Source organism: Belonocnema kinseyi, chromosome 4 (genome assembly GCF_010883055.1).
Source record: "Belonocnema kinseyi isolate 2016_QV_RU_SX_M_011 chromosome 4, B_treatae_v1, whole genome shotgun sequence".
Taxonomy (NCBI): Eukaryota; Metazoa; Arthropoda; class Insecta; order Hymenoptera; family Cynipidae; genus Belonocnema; species Belonocnema kinseyi.
The window spans coordinates 18,152,172-18,175,927 of record NC_046660.1 but is presented as its reverse complement, the minus strand read 5'-3'; the positions used below and the strand labels follow the sequence as shown (position 1 = coordinate 18,175,927).

Genomic DNA, 23,756 nt, shown 5'->3' with positions numbered 1-23,756 from the left:
GATCCTTGGAGGGACCTTTGTACTAATGAGGAATAAAATACCAAGAATAAAAATTGGTTTATTTTGCAATTAATAATTAAGAATTAGTATTATATTGTATATAATACTTCCTGTCATAAAAAGAATAATTTTTTTTTTAATTACATTTTTTCTGTAGAAGATTAACTTAAAAAAAATTAATTCACAGGTCCCTCTAGTCTTTAAAGACGTTAAGAAATTCTTTTATTCTCTTTTTAATAATACAGATTCCTTAAAGAATAATACATTTTAAAATCTAATAAAAAAAGTTTTAAAAAAATAATAATAGTTAAAATAATAACGCATAAAAAATATGTTTCGAACATCTAAATGAAGTAAATTTTGCAAAAATAAGCGACATAGATTAAGACATTTTTTTAAACTATAATTTTATATCTCTATTCCATGAAAATTTAAAAAAAATAAATGCTCTTTATTTAGAAGAGAAAAAATACCTTTTCATGAGTATTTATTCGATTTCGAATTTTTTTAATGAATCATTTTTAAATTTTGCAAATATTTATTTGGATTTTCCGTTAAAAATTGGATAACTTTTTCATTTAACAACAAAGTTAAATTTTTTTTAACTTTTCGGAATTTCTTCATTTTTTAAAGATGAATATGCTCAATTTTTTACGGAATTGACTAAGAATATCTTTTCGATGACTCTTAACTATGAAACTTCACCAAATTGCAAGAATTATTAATTATTAAAACAAATTTTCTAAACAAATTCACAGTTTGGATATTTTTCAAAGGACACGCTCAATTTTTTACGGATTCAACTAGAAATGTGTTTTTGACGAATTTTGGTTATGTTAATTTGCAAATTTACAATAATTTATCATTATTCAAAAAATTCAAATGAACAAATTCAGAGTTTGGCTATTTTTCAATGAATTAGCTCAATTACTTTTTGAATCAACACATAATATCTTCGCAATGACTTTTCGCTATTATAATTATTAAATTGATAAAAATTGTTAATTACTTTAACAATTTTCAAAAAACATTTTATGTCTAGCTATTTTGAAACGAATACACTCAATATTTGTTTACGAGATAGACTAATAATTTCTTTTCAATGACTCTTTGCCATGATTATTTCCAAATTGATAATAATGATCAATTATTTAACACATTTGAACAAAAATCAAAATTATCTCTGAATATTGTTGTAAATATTGTTCAAATAACTAACCATTTGTTTAAATTTAAAAATTATCATAAAAAGGAGTCATCGCAAAGATAGCTTTAGCTAATTCGTAAATAAAAATTGAGCATATTTGTTCAAATTTAATCTCAATCTAAATTCGTTTATGAATATTGCTTAAAAAATTAATAAATGTTGTCATTTTTATAAATCTCATAGCAAAGAATTATCAGAAAAATATTCATCGATGAGTTCGTAAACTAAATTCAGCCTACTCATTTCAAAGTAGCTAAACTCTAAATTTGTTTATAAAAATTGTTTAAATAATTTATAATTCTTGTAAATTTGCAAAGTATAGTATATTATGAAAAAGATATCTTTAGTATATTTCGTAAAAAATAAGCCTATTCCTTGAAAAAATCCAAGCTACGAATTTGTTTATAACAATTATTTAAACAATTTCTAAGTAGCGACTGCATTAAATTATTCGTGATGTAAAAATAATTTTTTTCGCATTTATATCATGACTGGATTTCAATGAGTTAAGCAGTGACAATCTCGAAAAAATATCTTTTCTTCATTAATTCGATGATAGCCTAATAACTATTTTCGTACAATTATTTTTTATTGTTAATAAATGATTTAATTTTCGAAAAAAAAGTTTTATCTGAAAAAAGGCGCACCTAAAAATTTCAGGGACAAATCCTAAGGCGTTTTTTTGATTTTCGATCAAACGCTTATTTTGTTTACGGGCAAGCTCCCTACAGGGGATAGAGCGACCTAAAGTGGATAATCACTAATTAAAAATATTAATGAATGTAAAATAATACAAAAAATAATTTAATTGTTTTAGATGTTTTATCCAAAGGTATTTCTAGTTTTTCGATTGGACGCTTATATTTTTTAGGGGCAAGCTCCCTACAGAGTATAGAGCGACCTAAAGTGGATAATCACTAATTACAAATATTAATGAATGTAAAGTAATAAAAAAATTATTTAATGAATAGTTCAGACACTATATTTATTCAAAAATTTAAATTAAAGTTAATATTTTTTCTTTTATTTATGCTCCTAATTAATGATTAGCCATTGTAAGTTGCATTATCCACTTTGGAAGGTTCCCCCTACAAATTATTTACAAAATAGCTAACTTCAAGGTCGCCAATACTCTTGTTTTAGAATTTGGATGTTATTTTTTAATTTTAAAATCTTCTGTGTCCTCGAAATTCACTTTTTTTACTCATCTTTGCTCCTATTTGATTGGCGGATTTTCTAACATAACCAAAATGCATTAAGTATTTATTGACCTGTCAATATTCTTCGCATCTGTTCTCGACTTTACTGACTACTGTTACCTACTTTCCTGCTTATATTTAACATTTCATTTTTGTTCAGTTAATGAATTATACATACGCACTAACCTATTTTAAAATAGAAATTATATTACTGGGTTAACCTCTGTGACAATAAACATTTACTTCGGTTAATAGAAACAGATTGAAAAGAGAATTCCTGCATTCTCAGTGACCATTGAAAATGGAATCAATCTCCAGTCTCAGAAGTAAAGATAAAAAAAAAGTGAGTTTATGACGAATAATTTCAGTTTATAATTCTAAGAGAAATTGCAATTTATAAAATCATTCAGGTTATTCTATGAATCGAAACACATTTTTCGCTTGATATAAATTTAAAAGACTGATATTGGTTATGATTTTTATTCTCTTATTTTTATATTTCCACATTGCTAAAAATTTTTAACAAATTCTTTTGGTTAAAAAATTATGGAAAATTTTGGGCGCCTACAATTTTTTCTCATGAAAAATAATAAAATTGTTTTCCCGAAAAAGCAAAATGATAATAGGTTTATTTAGTTCGAGCTCAAGAAACTTCAGGTTCAAAATATTTAACTTTTTGCAAAACATGTAAGAACTAAGCAAACTAAGCAAACAACAAATTTGCCTTTAACCAATCATAAACTTTTTTAATTTTCAAAATATTTGAATTTTTAAATCTAAAAATCAAACAGAATACATTAGCCGATTTCAAAATATTTTTTATTACAATTCAACCCTATAACGGCCATTTTGCAGCTAAGCAAAATACAATATTTTCATAAATTTCAGGTAACGAGCGTACAATTTCGGAAGATTAATGCGTGCATTAAATTAAAGTAGACTATTCCACATCTTGCCTGGTGGTTCTGAGTTGTGGTACACCTAATAAAAACTGAGAAAATGATAAAAAATGGCAAAATAAATTTTTTGCAAACTTCGATCAGTTAACGACCATACATTGCTCCTAAATTTGTTCAGAATTTGTATTTATCGGTTTCAAGGCTTTGCCGTTAAAGGGTTAATAATGTTTCACAATTAGCTGAACTTATTACTTCATTATTAAAGTTGTAACAATTTTTAGAACTCAAGATTTTTCAGAAATCAGAGTGAATTGAGGGTAAAGAGGTTATGGGATAGGCTGAGTGGAGGTAAGAGAAGAAAGGGAAACAATAGGGATAAGTGAGAGCGAGAGGTAGGAGTAGGAGGTAAGAGAAGATGTCATAAAATAAGAAGGGGTGAAGAATGTAAAAGAAAAAAAAATAGTTAAAAAGCAAGAAGGGAGTGTAAGGGGTAAAGGGTAAGAAAGGAGAATAGGGAGAATAAATAGAGGATTAACAGAATTAGAACGTAAAAGTTAAGAAGGGAGAGTAAAGGGTAGGGGGTAAGAAAGGAGAGACGGTAGGGTAGATAGAGGGTTGACAGAGGTAAGAAAATAGAATATGTGAGATATAAGGATTTGTGAGAGCAAGAGGTAGGGATAGGAGTTAAAAGAAAATAGTTCGTAAAATGAGAAGGGTTGAAGAATGTACAAGAAGAAAAAATTGGTAAAAAACCAGAAGGGAGTGGAAAGGGTAAAAGGGAAGAAAGGATAAGAGGAAGGGTAGATATGAGATACGCAGAAGTGAGAAATTTAATGGTAAAAAGGGAGTGTAAAGGGTAGGGGTAAGAAAGGAGAAGAACGAGAAAAAATAGAGGATTCACAGAATTATAAGGTAGATAGAGGGTTGACAGAAGTGAGAAGGTAAATGGTAAGAAGGAAGTGTATGGGGAGAAGAGGTAGTGCAGTAAGATATAAGAAGAGAGAATAGGTGGGAAAGATCTTAATTTTTTGAAGCATTTCTTTAGATTCTTGTGAAATTTTCTTTTAATTGCATTCAGAGGAAAATTTTTAGAAAAATCGCATTGTTAGAGAAAAGAAGATATCATGTAGTGCAAGAGGAGTGAAAGGCAAAAAATGGTGATAAGCGGGTAGGAGCAAGATGACAAAGCAAAAGAAAGGGGTAGGGGTGGTGGAATTGCAAGATTTAGAATGAGAGGGTATTGAAAGAGTAATAAAAGATAAGAGGGTTGAAAGGCTTCTAGCCTTTTAGTGTCAATATAGTATTTCATAGGGTAAGAGAGGAAAAAAAAGGAGTAGATAGAAGTAAAACGAGAAGATAGGGTTTCGTAGGCGAAACCGTTTCCTAATATTTTGTTGGAATTATAAGGAAGAGGTAAGAAGGTAGTATAGGAATCGCAGTAAGCCAATAGAAGTGGTGAAGATATAGGGTGTTCAAAATGTAAAGGGACGTCTAGGTGGTAGTCAGGGTAAAGAGTTGGAAGTAAAAGGGAAAGTTGAGTGCGTTTATAAAATGACAAGTGAGTATTGTTGGTGCTAGGTAGAGGTAAGAGAAGAGATGGCGTAGTGAAACAGGAGGGTGGAGAAAATAAAAGAAGAGAGGTGTAAAAGGCAAGAAGAGAGTGTAGAAGTAGCAAGAGAGGGAGAAGAGAAATATTAGATAAGGGTGAGTGTAGAGAAATTTTAAAGAACAAGATGCAGAGTGATAATGTAATATGAGGGAATAGGGCTAAGAGAAAAAAAAATAAAGAAAATAATCGAGTATAATGGTAGAGAGGAAAAGATCAGGAGTAAAAAAGGAAGGACGCGGTTTAAATAGCATGAAGACTGTTTAGCATGTAAGAGGTAAGAGATGATAAAGCTAGAAATAAGAGGAGGTAAAGGAGATCTAGGAATATAAGGGGTATTCAAACGCAATAAGAAAGTGTAGGTGGTAGAGGGTAAGAGGAGAGAACAGTAGTGATAGAATCTTTATTTCATGAACTACTTTTTCAGACTAAAGTAAAAATTTTCAATAATTTTTTGGAGGAAAATTTAGGAAAAAACTTATTTTTTCAGTTATGTAGTTATCGGAGTGTTAAACGCTTTTTAGGCGTAGCCTTTGTTAAGGATTTTGCAAAAAAGGGTACAAGGAGACTAGAGGAATAAAAATGATAGAAGAAGATGAGTGGGGTAAGAGGAGAGAAGGTGGAATGTGGCAGAAGAGGACTCAAAGGTAAAATAGGGTGATGAGCGGGTAATGGTAGAGAGAAAGGGAGTAAGTGTCACAAGAGAGAAGGGAGCTTTAAAGTAGTTTGAAGCGAGACTAGTGGGTAGGGTTCATAGCGAAAATTAAAGAATGAGACAAGGGACATAACTGTAAGGTAAGAGGAAGTGAAGGAGTTAAGGAAAAAGAAAAGAGGTTAAAGGTAAGAAAGGAGTAAATAGATAGGGTAAATAGGGCTAAGACATGTGATAATAGGGTTTTGTAGGATAAATACTTGTCTGATATTTTTCTGGAAGTAGAAGAAAGACGTGGGAAGGGCGTGTAAGAAGTGGAGTAAGATAAAAGAAGGGAAGAATAGTAAAGGGGTAAGAACCCTGAAGGGACAAAATATGTAAGGGGCTAAGCGTAGAGAGAAGGAAGTAAGAGGGGGAAGAGAGAGCTAAGAATTCAAAAAGCGAAAAAGAATTATAGTGAATATGGGAAAGAAGATCATATAGACTAGAGATAGGAAGTGGGAGAAGAGAATGCGTAAACCAAGAGGGAGGTGGAAAGGGTAAGAGAAGAGGATAATAGGCAAGAAGGGGGTGTAGTGGTTAAGGTAAAGAAATAAAGAGGGGAAGAGAGAGAGGATTATTAACCTCTATAGATAAGAGATGAGCGAGGGTAGTTTTAAGAGATGGGATAGAATCCGTATTTTGTCAAGTATTTCTACAGAATAAAAAATGTTTTCACAGAGGAAAATTTCAGAAGTGATTGACGTGGAACGCGTAATAAAGGACTTCCGGCGACGGTCTGAGGAGGATGCTGCAAGTCTTCGAATCCCATGGAAAAAATTAAGTGATTTAAAATCTGTTGGGACGGTGACAGAAACTAATGGGGAGGTACATTTCGTCACCGGTAGCAAGTACATGGGAGCATGGGATGAAACTGGCATGTCGGGGGTTGGCAGATACACGATGCCACACGGTCAGTGTCACCGATTTTCAATAAGTCACGTCACGTCCTAACACGTCAAAATACTCAGTCACGTCACCTTTATCGTCCCAATACCACAGTCCATTCTGAAAAGTTTCATTGAACTTTTTGGCACTCCACTTTATCGCTCAAAGTCGCGACATGAATTTTTTCAATGAACCGGTAACCTCCTTTCATCAAAATTGTGATTATATCCTTAAAACTGATCTAAGGCCGAAAAATACTTAACCGGTCCCTACTTTACCGGCATATTTTTTGAAGCAAGTTACGTCTATGTGAATTTAGATATCCAGTTGAAATTTTGGGAAACTAATTAATAGGCATTAAGGAACTTTTCTATGGTTGTTGCCAAAAACATGTCGGTAAGGTAGGGATCCGGTAAGCATTAAATGGCCTTAGAACTGATTTAAAGTTTCTTCAATTTTTTCTCAATTTTTGATAACTTTAATATCATTTGGATAAAGTAATCCCCAACTTTAAAAAATTAAAAAGTAGAATATATGATCAATGAATAAAACATTAATTTGCTATTTATTTTGAATAGTTAAATTTGATTATTGAGGGAATGAATTATAAGTATCGGTTGAAAGAGATTCAGGAACAAAGTGCTTGTCCTTAAAGAAAGGTCATACAGCCATTATTATTAGCCTACTGGTGAGGTGAGTAACGAGAGCATGTACAATCATGAATAATGAGAGTGTAGACATACGTATGTATAGTTCGTACACGTTTTAATAATGAAGCACATTCTCTAAAGTGGCGCCTACTTTAAAGTCCATATATACCAAAGTGCACTCCTGTGAGCCAAACGTTTATAATTAACAAAAAAATGTCATTAAACAGTTTTTAATTATAGAGGTAGAACACATTTTTAATATTAATAATTAGTTCATCATTATTATTTAATCATGATGTTCTTGAATTATTCTGAAAAAATTGAATAAACATTTTAGCCGCACTCGAGTTAATTTTAAAGTCTTTGCACTCATTAGTTCTTGAAAAATAATTAAAAGATTAAAATCATTAAATTTAATTGAATTGAATTGCGACTTGAATTCAATAGAGAATTTAATTAAATTTAGAATTAAAATTAATCAGAAATTGAATTTAATTAGAAAATGAATTGAATTAAGATTTGAATTGATTTAAGAATTGAATAATTTTGGAGTCTAAATTAATTGAGAATTTAATCTAAATAACAATTTAATTAAATTGATAATTTATTTTTAAATTTATTTAAATTGAAAACTGAATTAAATTAGGAATTTCATTTATTTGAGAATTGCATGAATTTAAGAAATAAATTACCTTAAGAATTGAAATGAATTCAACTGAGAATTGGATTTCATTAAGAATTTAATAAATTTGAGAATTAAATAAAAAAAAATTAGAAATAGAATTAATCATGGAAAATTGAATTGCGAATTGAATTAAATTAAGAATTGAATTAAGAATTAAATAAGAATTAAATTGAATCAGCAATTAAATTTAATTGGGAATTGAATTATGTTGAAAATATAATTTATTAAAAAATATAATTCAATTGTGAATTTCATTAAGAAATGAGTTGATTTGCGAAATGAATTGAATTAAGAATTAAATTAAATTGTGAATAGCATAAGCCTAACAAATAAATAACATTAGAAATTAAATGAAGAATTAAATTGAGAATGGAAATTCAATTTAGAGTTGAAATCTAAATTAAACGAAAAAACGAATTCAATTGAGAATTTAATTGATTTGAGAATTTATTTAAGAACTGAGTTCATTTAAAAAATGAATTAGGAATTCATTGAGAATTGAGAATTGAGAATTTTATTCAATAGAGAATTGAATTATATTAAGAATTGAATTTAATTAAAATTTTTATTTAATTGAGAATTTAGTTAAGAATTGAATTGAGTTAATAAATGAATAAAGAATTAAATTGAATTAAGAATGGAATTGAGAATGGAAAAATAAATTGAGAATTGAATAGAACTAAGATTTGAATTAAATTGATAATTGAATTATATTGAAAATGATTTTAATTGAGAATTTGAAATTATATTAAAAATTCAATTTATTTGAGAATCTAATTGAAAATTTAATTTAATTTAGAATTTAATTGAATTAAGAATTTAATTTAATTTAGAATTTTATTGAATTGGAGATTTAATTAAGAATTGAATTTATTTGAGAATTGAATTAAATTAAGAATTGATTTAGATTGAAAATGAAATAAGAAATTGTAAAATAAATTGGGAATTAAATTGAATTAAAAAATTAATTGAAGTGAGAATTTAATTGCATTGAGCATCTATTCGAGAATAAAATTGCGAATGGAATTAAGAATTGAATATAATAACATTGAGGATTAAACAGAGAATTGAATTTAATTGCGAATTTAAATGATAACTTAATTGATTTAAGAGTTGAATTAAATTGAGAATTTAATCGAGAATTAAGAAATTAATTCAGAATAGAAAATGAAATTGATAATAGGAGATCGAATTAAGAATTTAATTGAATTAGTCGCTGAGGTTAATTAAAAACTAAATTTAATTGGTCATTTAATTGAATTAGGGGTTTAAAATTCATTTGGGAATGGAAAAATGAATTTAGAATGGAAAATTAAATTGAGAATGGAAATTTGAATTTAGAATTTAAAATTGAATTGACAAATGAAATGAATTGAATTATAAATTCAAGTGGATTTACCATATACTGTAATTAAGAACTGCATTAAATTGACAATTGAGCTGAATTGAGTGTTGAATTGAGTAGGAAATTGAATTAAATTTTGAATTTAATTTAATTTAAAATGTAATAGAATTGACATTTGAGTTGAATTAACCCTCAGTGCACACTATGAGTCACTCAGGTCCTTAAATCGATTTTGCCATGAGTATCGTTCAAGGCAGAAATTTTAGCCAGAAATATCAAATATTGACAAAATTTAAATTTTTTATAAATTCTTTTTTTTTCGAAAAAAAACTATTTTTCTGAATTGTTGTTTTGTATATTTCAATCATTCTAACGACTTTCCTTAACAACACGAATTACTTCTATAATTTTTAAAGAATATCTGAGAATTTTTTCAAGTTGATCGGATGAGTTGTTTTAAAATGGTAGACCGTCAAAAAATGTTCAGGGTCTCATAGACCCACAATGTGATTCGTGATAGAAAAATAGGTTTGTGCTCCGATGTTTAAGAATTTAATTTAATTGGCAATTTTATTTAATTAAGAATTCAATTCCACTGATAATCGTCAATTGACTTGAATTGAGAATTTAATTGATAAGTGAGAATTCAATTAAGAATTAAAAATTTAGAATTTAGAATTGACAATTGAGAATTGGCTATTGAAAATTGAGAATTCGGAATAGAGAATAGAGAATGGACAATTGACATTTAAGAATCCAACTGAATGAAAAATTTAAATTAATCGACAATTGAGAATTGAATTGAATAGATAATTAAGTTGAATGGAGTATTGAACTGATGTGAAAATTGAATTTAATTGAGAATTAAAGTAAATTAAGAATTCAATTAAATCAAGAATTGATTTCAATTAAGAATTCAATTAAATTGATAATTATATTCAATTAAGACTTTAATTCAATTGAGAATTAATTTGAATTGAGAATTGTAAATTTCATTGGGAAATAAGGATTTCAAACTTAAAAATTCAAATTGTATTGACAATTGAATTGAATTGAGAACTGAATTGAAAATTGAATTGTGAATATAATTAAGCATTTAATTTCCTTGAAGTTGCTTATTTTAGTTTGAATTCTTTTATTTTGTTAATTCTATGAATTTGCGGATTTTTTTCGTCTAATATTCCTTTCTAAATTTTTAGAATAATAAAATTGAAGACCATCAAAATTCCTTGAAAATATCTTCCTGAAAATTTGAATTGCTAAGTTGAACGTGTTTTGTATTTAAAACTTCGAACTACATGCAGCTTTTGACTCAACAGTTTGCACATATGAATGAAACTTGACTTGAATCTCGATTGACCTCTTTGTAGAATTTTAATTAATTATTTTCAGAAGGTCATAAGATTCAAATATAGCCTTTTTAAATAAATGTTTAAACAATATTTATGAAGAACATTTCGTAATTTTTAAAAAAAATTATCACATGAGTAAAATCCATTTAAAAACAAGTAGATTCGACACTTCAATTTGCAGAATCTCTCAACGACATATTATGCAGTTTCTTTTTAATCATACAACTGTTATTTTATCAATTAAAGGAAAAAAATCCATGAAACTAGGAGTGTTTGAATTTTCATATCAATTTTTGTTTAATTTGGCCTTCTATAAGGAAGACATCTTGCGGGTTTTATGGGGGAATAAACAATTTTTTCGCCAGCAGACTTTGTTCAATAAAAATTTATTTTTTATTTTTCTCAGACATAAGAAAAGATAAAAAAATTTAAGGTGAAAGTTTTCACGCCCAAAATGATCTACAAAAAATGTCTCTCCCTCTTTTGTGTTATCTTACATCTTGCTACCTTTAAAAATGTTTTCGCCTAAATAAAATGGTTAGAAAGCCTTGTTTACATTAGCAGAAAGTTTTAAAAAATATTTTTAAAAATGATAAAAAGGGTGGTCTTTTCTAAGAAAATATTCTTTTTTTTTGTTTTTGAAATTCGTTGGAAAAAAAATTTCTGTAAAACACCAATTTAAAAAAAAAACTATTTTTGGGACCACAGTGAATTTAAAAAAAAAACTACCGAACGTACGAACGGAAGTCTCTGTCTCTCTTAGAAGTATGTACATTTTCGACAACTTCTCTCTGTAATCGCATCTCTCTTTTATGCGGTGATTCGCAATTGCTCCTGAGACTCCTCTCCGATATCCCCACTATTGCCAAGCCCAGCAAAGCCTGTATATGCTCCCCCTCTTTCTCTCATGTAACATTATAAAAATATAACATTTTTGCACCTTGATTTTAGTATTATATTTTCCTTTTTCTTAAATTTTCAATTATTAAAAAATTTAGAAAATTGAAGAAAATGTAAATAATGAAAACTACTGGAAATTCAAAATTCAGACTTTAAAAAAATTAACCTCTAATTTTCTTTAGTTTTCATCAGCTCAACTTACAACAGCTTAATTTGAAACAGTTGAAAACTAAAGCTAATTCCACTGATTTATATTTAAGAAAATTCAACTGATGAAAACTATAGCAAATTAAAAATTTGAATGTTGAAAATTCAATTTTCATTCATTTTCAGAGCTCGATTTTCAACATTTTAACTTTCAACTGTTCAAAAACAAAGTAAATTCTTTTATGAAGTGGAAGAAAACTGAAAATTTAGCTATTACAAAAATCAATATTAAATTTTCAATAATTGAAAATTCAACAGCTGAAAATTAAAGTTAATTGAAAAATGAACTGTTGAAAACTTTAAGTATAGAAAATTAAAAGTTGAAGATAATTGACAGTTTAACTGTTAAAAACTTTAAAGTTAAGAAAATTTATAATTCAACTGTCAAATATGGGAGAAAATTCAGTTTACAACTGTTAAAAATGTAACTACTGATAACTGAAGTAAATTGCAAATTCACTGGTAATAATTTAATTTTCAATTTTTAACAGTTGAAAAAGCAACTTTTGAAAATTGAAGAAAATAAAAAACCCAATTTACCAGTTGAAAATTCAGCTGTTGAAAATTGAAGAAAATTAAAAATTAAACTGTTAAAAACTAAGAAAATTGAGAATTTCAGCAGTTGAAAGTTCAACTGTTGAAAATTGCAAAAATTGAAGATCAAAGTAAATTGAAAATTCAACTTTTGAAAACTAAAAATTGGAGAAAATAGATAATTTAATGATCATAACCCGAAGAAAATTCAAAATTCCATTTATAACTGTTAAAAGTTCAACTACTGAAAATTAAATTAAATTGAAGAATCACTGTTAATAATTCCATTTCCCATTTTCAACATTTGAAAGTTCAACTGTTAAAAATTGAAAAAAAGCATTCAAAAATCATTTTACAACTGTTGAAAATTCAATTTCCGAAAACTAAAGAATATTGAAAACTCAACTATTAGAAACTGAAAATTGAAGAAAATTGAGAATATAATGGTCGAAAAAGGAAGAAAATTAAAAATTCAATTTATAACTGTTAAAAATTCCACCACTTAAAATTTAATCAAATTTAAAAATCACTGTTAATAATTCCATTTTTCAGCAGTTGAAAGTTTAACTGTTAAAAGTTTAAAAAATTGAATATTAAAGTAAATTGAAAATTCAACTGTTGAAAACTAAGAGTTCAAGAAAGTTGAGAATTCAATGGCTAAAAACGGAAGAAAATTCAAAATTCAATCTATAACCTGTTAAAAATTCCACTATTAAAAATTGAAGAAAATTGAAAAATCACTTTTAATAATTCCATTCCGTTTTAAAACTGTTGAAAATACAATTTCCGAAAATTGAATAAAATTGTAGAAAATGAAAGTAAATTGAAAATTCAACTGTTGAAAACTGAAAATGAAAGAAAATTGCGAATTTAACAATAGTTGAAAGTTCAACTTTTAAAAATTGCAAAAAACATTTAAAAAATCGTTTTACAACTGTTGAAAATACAATTTCCGAAAATTTAAAAAAATTGAATATTAACGTAAATTGAAAATTCAACTGTTGAAAACTGAATATGAAGGAAATTGAGAATTGAACGGTCGAAAACGGTAGAAAATTTTTAATTCCCTGTATAACTGTTAAAAATTCCCCTATTTCAAATTGAAGAAAATTGAAAAATCACTGTTAATAATTCTATTTCCAATTTTCAACAGTGGAAAGCTCAACTCTTAAAAATTGAAACTATTAAAAATTCAACTATTGAAAATTAAAGAAAATTGAATATTCACTGTTCATAATTACATTTTAAATTGTCAATAGTTGTAGGCTTTGCTGTTGAAAATTAAAAAAAAAATTAATTTTTATTTATTGAAAATTCAACTTTCTAAAATTGAAGAAAATTTGAAATCAAAGTAAATTGAAAATTCAACTGTTGAAAACTGAAAATTGAAGAAAATTTAGAATTCAACTGTCAAAAACGAAGAAAATTAAATTTACAACTGTCAAAAATTCAACTAATGCAAATTGAAAAAAGTAAAAATGCACTGTTAATAATTACATTTTGAATTTTTAAAAGTTGAAAGCTCAAATCTTAAATTAAATTTGCAACTGTTTAGAATTCAACGTCCAAAAATGGAAAAAAATTGAAAATGCAATTTATAACTGTGGAAAATTCAACAGCTGAAAATGGAAAATTCACTCTTAAGTATACCAGTTTTAATTGTCTACAGTTAAAAGTTCAACTGTTGAAAATTGAACTTGATTAAAAATTCAATTTGTAAGTTGAAAATTCAACTTCTAAGAATGGTAGAAAATAACAAATTAAATTAAATTGATAATTCAACTGCTGAAAACTGACAATTTAAGAAATTTGAGAAGTCAACATTCAAAAATGGAACAAATTTCAATTTACAACTGTTAAAAATTCTACTACTGAATATTGAAGAAAATTGAAAATTTACTGTTAAGAATTCCATTTTGCATTTGCAACAGTTGAAATTTCAACTTTTGATAATTTAAAAAATTTTTATTCAATTTAAAAATTGAAAATCCAGCTATTGAAAATTCAAATTCTGAAAAATGAAGAAAATTGAAAATTAATTTAAACTGAAAATTAAACTTTTGAAAACTGAAAATTGAAGAAAATGGAGTTTTCAACTCTCAAAAATAGAAGGAAATTCAAATTTCAATTTACAACTATCCAAAATTCCACTACTGAAAATTGAAGGAAATACAAAATTCGAAGTAAATTGAAAATTCAATTTTTTTGAATGAAAAGAAAAATTAAGTAAAGTGTAGAGCTTTCCTGATATTTTTGAATCAGGATACATGAGATAATAATTAAAAAATTGTAAAATTTCATCAGGTGCAATTTTTGAGGGTGAACTTCGCGACGGCGTCTTTCACGGTCACGGTACATTAGAATGGCCACAAAAGCAACGGATCGACGGAGTCTGGCTTTGCGGTAAATTACAGGAAAAACGATACACGTTCAGTGATGGGTTGGTCTTCCAAGAAAAGGACTGGAGTTATTGTCGGTTCCCCGACCGACGGTAAGTAAATATTAAAATGAAATAAAATGAAATTACTTTTTGTTTTTATTGCTGAATTACCTTTGTAACTCAGTGTAACATTGCCGTTTTAACGTAAGTCTATATAGAACAAATTTTTCTACGACCTACGCTCGGATTAATACACCGGCGGCCTGGGTTCGAATCCCGGTGCGGAGAAAAAAAAACGGTGGACAAACTGAATCCATTCCGATTGGAAACCAACGTTTTCTACGTTCAACAGTTGTTTTAATTGAATATTTTCCAAATAAGTAAATTTTTACTATTTTCCTTTGGCTATTTTTTCTACATTTGAGAATTATTACCATGTAATTTGTTAGGACATAAAAAATTAACTTGTATTTTTAAGGTATAAAATATTGGGTTATACTTTCTGAAGATAAAAAATATATTAACTAGAATTGTTGTTAATGACCAGCAAATATTTCAACTTGTAGCTTCAGTGGCACAAAGTTAATAACTTCTATTTATTCAACAATACAAAAATATTTTTTTTTCGACGATTAAAAATATAACTTAAGTCAATATATTTTTAGTTTTTTCATAGTTGCAGTTGATATTTTATACTTAAAAAATGCAAGTCAATGGGCTAATAAATCTCTCTAGCAATCACTTCACGCGAAGAGCATTGCAAAGTCACCATATGTCATAGATCACACCAAAATAAAATTTAATGATCTTGAATAAAGTTTATAAAAATATTTTTGCTTGTTTAAATCCTTTGGGCATTTTCTGAAAGTATCTTAACAATTTAGCAAAAACCTATAGAGATTTATGAGACGTAGAATATTATTACCTTGTATATGATTATCAGGAGAACAATTGTTATAAAAATATAAAAACTTCAATATTTCAATAAAACAATAAACATTTGGTAATTGTTTAAGCAAACTTAATTTAAAAAATGCGTTAAATACTTTTCAGCATTTAAACTTTGATTCTTTAACATAATCACCTGTAATAATACATTTTTTAAATTTGTAAGACACTTCAATAAAGATCAACTATTGATATTGTTATTAACAATTTTAGAATTAAATTTTATAAGAATATTTTAGAAATATACAAACTTAAACATTTAAACGAAAAAAAACATTTTATAATTATTTAAGGAAACCTAATTAAAAAATGCGTTAAATAATTTTTCGCATGTAAAGTTTGATATTTTAACATAATCACATGTAATAAGACATTTTTAAACTTTTGTAAGACACTTCGATGAGGATCAACTATTGTTTTTGTTATTAACAATTTAAGAAGCAAATTTTATAACAATATAAAAATATAAAAACTTGAATATTTCGATGAAAATAAACATTTGGTAATTGTTTAAGCAAACTTAATTTTAAAAATTCGTTAAAAATCTTTTAGCATTTAAACTTTGATATTTCAACATAATTAACTGTTAATAATACATTTTTAAACTTAAGTAAGATACTCCGAAGGATATAGTTATTGTTATTAATTGTTAATCAAAATAAAATTATCAGATCATTATCAATCTGTCTAGAAATATCTTAACAGTTTTTTATTACCAGTTGATTGCATTAAAAAATAAAGTTTAAATGTTGGAAAATGGCCAAATATTGAATTTGTTAATTAACATTATTTAGAAAATTATAAATTCTTTTTAACCTTTCATTTTTAATTTAAAAAACTCTTTTTGTCCATAAATTGTTCAAATTAATTGCGAGTGGCGAATTGCGGACAATTTCTATAGGTATTTGGGAAAAATTATCCAAGTACTTCATTAAAAACAGTACACTTCAAAAATCAAAATCGATTTAAAAAATTTTTGTTGTCAAGTAAAAAATAATGCGATTTTTTTCGAAAGTTGGTTATACCAGTTTGATTCAGAATTCTATTATATTTTATTTTTTGAAACTTTAAAATCTAAAAGCAATTGTCTTTTGATTTCTTTGCGATAAAAAAATTTTTTTTGGCCATTTTTTCCAAAAATACCTGGAAACCCCAAAAAAATGTTTTTCTTAAGTTACTTCAAAACTATTGGTTGTATTGAAAAAGTATTCAAACAAAAAATGTACATCTCAGTAAAATACATCTTTTTTTTCTGTTAATTTTTTTCCCCTGAAAAATTACAAATAAGTACGAAAATTTACAAACATTTTTACAAGGAAATAGGTACAAGTATATTCAATCAAATAGAAACAAAACTACACGAGATTAGTACTTTTGTGTATTGTTTGGATGGATTTTATACTTTTTTATTGATTGTATATTGTTTATATATTATACTATTGTATTAGAAGGCAGTTTAATCTTTTACATGAAAGTGTATAAGAATGAATGATTTTTACCTCCAAAGAGTTGATCTTTTTAAACCTAGAATGATAAAATATTTAAAACACTGTGAGAATATAATTTTAGACTAAACTATTTCTTAACCGATTTGTAAGTTTTTTTATAAATGCTCAGCAATTAATTTTTAAGAGAATTGTAGTTTGCTTTTTTTATTTTTTTTTCACAGAGCAACAATATATAAACAAATATAGTGACAAAATTGACCATTTTAGCTTTGTGAATTTTTATCTCAAGAAAAAATACAGATAGAAACTCACTATCAGCTGGAATCATTGCACATGCATTCATAGAACATAATTAATTTTAATAATATTTAACTTAATTATTATAAACAATTTCTATAAACAAATTCTTTATAAACGAGTTTTTCTCATAGCTGAATTGATTTTTCGGAACAAAAGTGATTCACAATTGTATTTAAAGCCATTTATATACTTTAAGCTTTATCAAACATAACAATATAAATTGTTTATAACAATTTAGTTAAATAAGTCTCCTAATCGGCCGTTTCCTCGTAGAAAAAAAATGTTTTTTTCTTCAATAATTGTTAGAGTTGCATTTATTGCGGTGACTAACCAACGAAATTAAATAAAGAATTATTTATATGATTGTTATAAACAATTTTTTTAACAAAACTATTATTTATTTTTTTACATGCAAAAAGGACGGGTTTCCACTGAAATTATCCGACAATAAACTAACATTGATTCCAAAATTGGATATGGGACATTAAATAATAATTTACGTAATTGTTAATAACAATTTCTGTATCAAACTGTCCATAGCAATTACGCTGTACTTGCGTATTTAGAATCCACCTATCTTTTATTTGTTTTATTGGACTTCCTGAAAAATAAATGGGGAACAAGTGAAAATAAGGTGCAATAACGCTATACTTGCGTATTCAGAAGTCACTTATCTTTCATTTGTTTTGCACGTAACTTCATGAAATTGTTATTAACAATTACGCAAATTTTCTGTTTAATGTCCCATATCCAATTTTGGAATCACTGTTAGTTTATTGTCGAATAATTTCAGTGGAAAACCGTCCTTTTTGCATTTAAAAAAAATAAATCATAGTTTTAAAAAAAAAAAATTTTATAACAATCATATAAATCATTCTTTATTTAATTTCATTGGTTAGTCACCGCAATAAATGCAACGCTAATAATTATTGAAGAAAAAAACATTTTTTCCACGAGGAAACGGCCGATTAGGAGACTTGTTTAACTAAATTGTTATAAACAATCTATATTGTTTATGTTTGATAAAGCTTAAAGTATATAAATGGCTTTAAAGACAATTGTGAATCACTTTTGTTCCGAAAAATCAATTCAGCTATGAGAAAAACACGTTTATAAAGAATGTGTTTATAGAAATATTTATAAAAACAATAGTTGTTAACTCATGCTAATTTTTTTGTTACAAATTATGACTCTTATGAAAAATATTAGCTACTAGCGTAAAATAAACGATTTTTTCTATGATAAAAAAACACTAATAAGAATTTGTGTATAAAAATTGTTTATAATAATTAATTTAAATATTATTAAAATTAATTATGTTCTATGAATGCATGTGCAATAATTTCAGCTGATAGTGAGTTTCTATCTGTATGTTTTTCTCAGATAAAAATTCACAAAGCTAAAATGGTCAATTTTGTCACTATATTTGTTTATAATGATATATATTGTTGCTCAGTGAAAAAAATTTTAAAAAGGCAAACAACAATTCTCTTAAAAATTAATTTCTGAGCATTTCTAAAAAAAACTTTTAAATCGGTTAAGAAATACGACGTGTGGGCGATTATGAACAGTAAATTCCTATTCCAGACCACTGTGCGTTGGTAGGATGAGACTGGATGGGATAAGATTGGATATAATAGGATAAGGTGAGGTGGAATAGAAGAAAACTGTAAGGAAATAATATTATATTAAACTGTGATAGGAATAGGATAGAATATAATAGGATATGATAAGAGAGGGTAGTGTGAAAAAGTAGGGTAGGGTATAATAGCCTATATACGACAGAGTGCAATGAAATAGGATAGAATAGAGGATGGGGTAGAATGTAATAGAATAGGGGGATGGCCTACTAAAAATAAGATAGGGTAGAGTAGGGTATTGTAGGGTAAAATAGGGTTGGGTGGATTGGGATGGGAATGGTTAGGGTAAGATAGGATAAGGTAGAATATGGTAGGTTAAGGTGGGATTAGATTGGATAGGGTGGGATGAAATAGGATATAGTAGGGTAGGGTAGGATATTACGTGACAATACTTAACGCTTTTTCCTATCGCTCTTGCGCCCCTCCTCTTTCGTAACGCTTTTTCGATAGTATGCGTTTGTAAGTTCAACATTGATGTCACACTCGAAGTGCCCCCCTCCCGGAAGGCGCCACGTATTTTTATGGTGGGATTGGATAGGGTATAATAGGTAAGGATAGGATATAATGAGATAAGAAATGCTTGGATCTAATGAGGTTAGAGTGGGATGGAGTTAAGGTGGGATGGGATAGGGATAGATGGGATAGATAAGGATGGGATAGGATAATATAGAGCAGGGTATGGTAGATTAAGGTAGTGGGGAAAAGTGAAATTCGATATGATAGCAACGGATAGGATGGAGCAGGTCAGAATAGGGTAGGTCAGGTGAGATGAGATAAAATAGGGTGGGGTGTAATGGGATATAGTAGGGTAGAGTATGCCGTGACTGGGCAGGGTAGATTAAGGAAAGGTGAAATAAGGTGAGATTGGGGTGGCATGGTATAGTATAGGATAAGATAGGGCTGGATAAGGTACGGTGGAATAGTGTAGGGTAGGATGATATGAGATAGGATAGAGTGAATGGAGGTGTTATGAGATAAGGTAGAGTAGGATGGGATAGGGTAGAATAGGAGAGGACAGGAAGTGTAAGAATGCAGGTAGGGCAGGAAGGAATGTGATGTAATAGATAAGGTGGTAAAGTGGAATTGAATAGGGTAGGGTATGATAGGATAGAGGGTAAGGTGGCATGGAATAGGATAGGGTAGGATAGAGGTAGGTAAGGTAGGACAAGACAGATCAGGATAATAAAGGGTGCGGTGGGATACGATAGGATGAGATGAGAAAGGGTAGGGCGAAGTGGAATGAAATGTGATAGGATGTGGTCGAACATAATGAGGTAAGTTGCTTGGGGGTGAGATAAGCCAGGATATGATAGGACTTTGCTGGTCATGGTGGGGTTAGGGTGAGATGGTACAGGGTATGGTAATGTAGGATATGATAGAATAGGAATGGAAAAGACAAGATATGGTAGAGTAGCGTGGTGTAGAGTAGGATGGGATGAGATATAGGATAGGTTGAACTGGAATGTAATGGAATCGGGTATGGTAGGGTATGGTAGGGTAGGGTAGGGTATGATACAATAATATGCAATGGGTAAGGACAGGTTAGGGTTAGGTAAAATGGGATATAGTAGGACAGGGTCGAATAGTACAGGAAGGACCCTTGATTTGTGGCCGCATTTAACCTACCTTGGCTATTTTTTCTTGAAAAGTGTTGGTTCAATGAAAAAATTAATACAGCAAAAAAACCTAACCTTACTTTATTTTAAACCTTCTTTTGTAAAACCAATCATTTTAAAGTAAATAAAGAAAAATTGCTTTTTCAAGTTACCCGGCAATTTTAGCAAACTTAATCAGATAATTTTTGTATCGAAAACAGATTTAAAACAATTGCTTTTTATGTAAAAAAAAAGAATACATTTGCATTAATCCTGAGCATCCTGAGAAATGTTAGATATTGCAGAAAATACAAATTCTGATGACAACAATTTATTATAAATTATCTATTTTATAAAGTTGAGTAAAATCGAAAGTAAGAAGAAGATGCTTTCGCTAGTTGTGACCCTTGATTTAACAAATTCAAGAAATTTCTCCAGCTCAAGCCGGCATAACATGAATGTCAAAGCAAGTTTCTTTCACCCCATGAGATATATAGGATTGTCATTAGAATAATCAATTATAGCTCATCACAACGACTCTATAGTGGAAATTTCGCTACCTTTTTTGATCATCGATTTTTCTCCTTTCTGTTGCTAACTTATTCCGCAGTATCAGATTTGCCATCTAAATTCTTTTACGTATTTTGTGTAGTCCAGTAAAATTAATGTTTCTGCTGGAATAGCTTCCGGTTAAAAGATACGTAAAAAGTTCATAGGACTCGATTTGTATGGCCTAAAAATATCTTTAAAATGACTCCTGCTAAAATCCTTTGTGGCTAACAGTTTAAGATAAATTTATTTGTTAATTAAGGGCAGCGTGGTTTTCGAGACACCTGCTTTTAAATTAACTTTCATTGTTGTAGAAAATACTTTCATCAAATTTATTTCATTCAATCCTTAAAGTTTCTAGAAATCGAAATTCAAAAATAACCGATTCAGGGTGGGGAGGGCAGATTATTTTTAAAACAATACAATTTTTTTTCTTTGAAAAATTCACTTTGTGTGTCAGCTTAAAGTTAGTTTTTCTATCAAAAACACTTCAGATTTACCGAAAACTAACTACTGCTATAAATAATGTTTTTCGTACTAACAATTTTCGGAAAAATCTCAAAAAATGTGGTTATAACTGTTGGGAGAGGAAGATGATTTATCATTAAAAACAGTCTAATTATAAAATTAAATAAAGAAGAATGTGTTAAACAATGTCCTTAAATAAGTGAGTTAAATAAAAACTAATCACGCTATTCAATTCCACACAAAAAAATAGAGACCAGGTATAAAATTGTATTTTGTATGCTCAATTTTGTATGTAGTATAATTAAATTCTATGTAATTAGTTTTTCAGTAACTCCCATATTTAAAAAGAATGTTCGAGCATCTGAAAAATAGGATATTTATACAAATGGATGATTTGGTTTAAAAAATCTTTAAAACCCTTATATAAAGCTTAAGAAGCAAAAAAAGTGTTATGTTAGTACGTCCATTGTTCTTTTTCCAAGCAGAAGAAATGAGAGGAAATGCGGGGAGATGGTGGGAGGGGAAGTAAGGGGAAGAATAAAAAGTTAAAAACGAAAGTAGGGAAAATGAGGGGAAATGAAGGGTGGTGGAGTTTAGGGACTTAGGGGAGGGGAAATAAGGGAAATGAGGAGTGGGGGGAGTGAGGAGAAATTAGGGAAATCAGGGAAGATGATAGAAAATTAGGGAAAGGGTGTCAGGGGAAATATGTGGTGGAGAAGGGTATTGTTATCTCGAAAAGTGTGGAGAGGGAGAAGTATATAAATAAGAAGCTAGGAAAGAAAGGGGAAGCGAAGGTTAAAGAGTGTACAAGGAAAGTGGGAGAGAGCTTCTCCGAAAACATTAGCCTTAAGTAACAAATTAATATCTCATGAACTATTCGTCGCAAAGGGTTCTAATAAGTCATTTTAAAGGTAATTTTATGCTCTAAAATTATGAACATTTCAAAAATGTCTTATAACATTTCATTCTTATTAATAATTTTTTTAGTCAATAATATTTAAGATTCCAATTGAAGGTTTTAATCAGATTTTTTCAGTGTATAAAAGAAGGATTAAATCCTGCTGGAAAATGTTTAAAAACTGCTAGACAACCAACTCCGGTGATGCTTCCTTCATGTTATGATACTGGTGATGGTATTTTCAATCCAAATACGTGGAGTGTCTCATCCTATGAATTACCAGATAAAGTAGCGAAAACCACTTTTAATCTACTTTTCCTAATTTTTCATTATTTCTCTTTTTAATTGAAACATAAAGTGCCTTTAATTTTATTTATGCAGGGCCTAAAATATTTAAATTTTTGGATAAAACTTATTTTTACGACGCCCACCCCTCATTTTCTAGAAGAAGCCAAAAAAACATTTTTCAACTGTATAGATAAATTTAATTTAATTTGAAACGGTTTAAATTCCTAGTACATCAAGTAGAAATAATTGCATTTTCTACTAAAATCAGGAATCTTCAACCAGAATAGTTCGATTATAATTTAACTGTTGAAAAATTAATTTTGAAGCAAAAAATAGAAATTTTAATATAATTGTTAAATTTTCGGCCAGGAATGAATGTTCCAATAATGTGAAATTTTCAAACAGAAAAATAATGTTTTGACAAAGGTTTGCTTTGAAGCAAGTAGTTGCATTTTTAACGAGAAAATAGAAAATCTCAAAGAAAAACGTAATTGTTGATAATACAATCAAAAATTAATTTTCGAGCAAAAGAACAAACTAAAAAAAGTTAAATTTTCAAACAAAGAGATAAATGTTCAACCAAAAAAGATCAATTTTCTACAACAATAATGGAATAGTTAAATTTTCATTTTAAAAAAATGATTTGGACCATAAAAAAATTAAGAAAATAGTTCAATTTTTATCTAGAGAGAAATTCTCCTTCAAGGCGATGAATTTCCTATCAAAAAAATTATTTTTAACAAAGAAGGTCAACTATCAACAAAGTATTTAAAAAAAAAAATGTTTGAGCAAAAAAATACAAATTTTTAAACAAAATAGTTCAATATTGAAGAATTGACGAATGACATTGACGAATTTTTAACTAAAATTATAAATCTTCAAACACAACAAAAAAAGATTTTTTCACAAAAAACTCAACTTTTAACCAAGTAGTTAAATTTTTAGCAAAAAATTATATGAATTTTTTAATTAAAAAAGAATTTCAACCAAAAATGGAATAGTTACATTTTCAGTTATAAAATTAATTTTGTACAAAAGAATTTTGTAAAAGAAATTTAAATAACAATACATATTAATAT

The 23,756-nt window shown here is 28.0% G+C and overlaps 1 protein-coding gene across 1 annotated transcript in view; it reads left to right on the top strand.

The window, feature by feature from the left end:
• The first annotated feature begins 2,550 nt into the window (after positions 1–2,550).
• The window catches only part of LOC117171622, a 29,507-nt gene continuing 8,301 nt past the window's right edge, over positions 2,551–23,756 (top strand). Inside the window, exons 1-4 of the mRNA XM_033359097.1 lie at positions 2,551–2,749; positions 6,284–6,515; positions 14,468–14,654; positions 22,518–22,677. Coding sequence (XP_033214988.1) covers positions 2,708–2,749; positions 6,284–6,515; positions 14,468–14,654; positions 22,518–22,677 — 621 coding nt within the window. The 5' untranslated portion in view covers positions 2,551–2,707. The remainder of the gene's footprint in view (positions 2,750–6,283; positions 6,516–14,467; positions 14,655–22,517; positions 22,678–23,756) is intronic.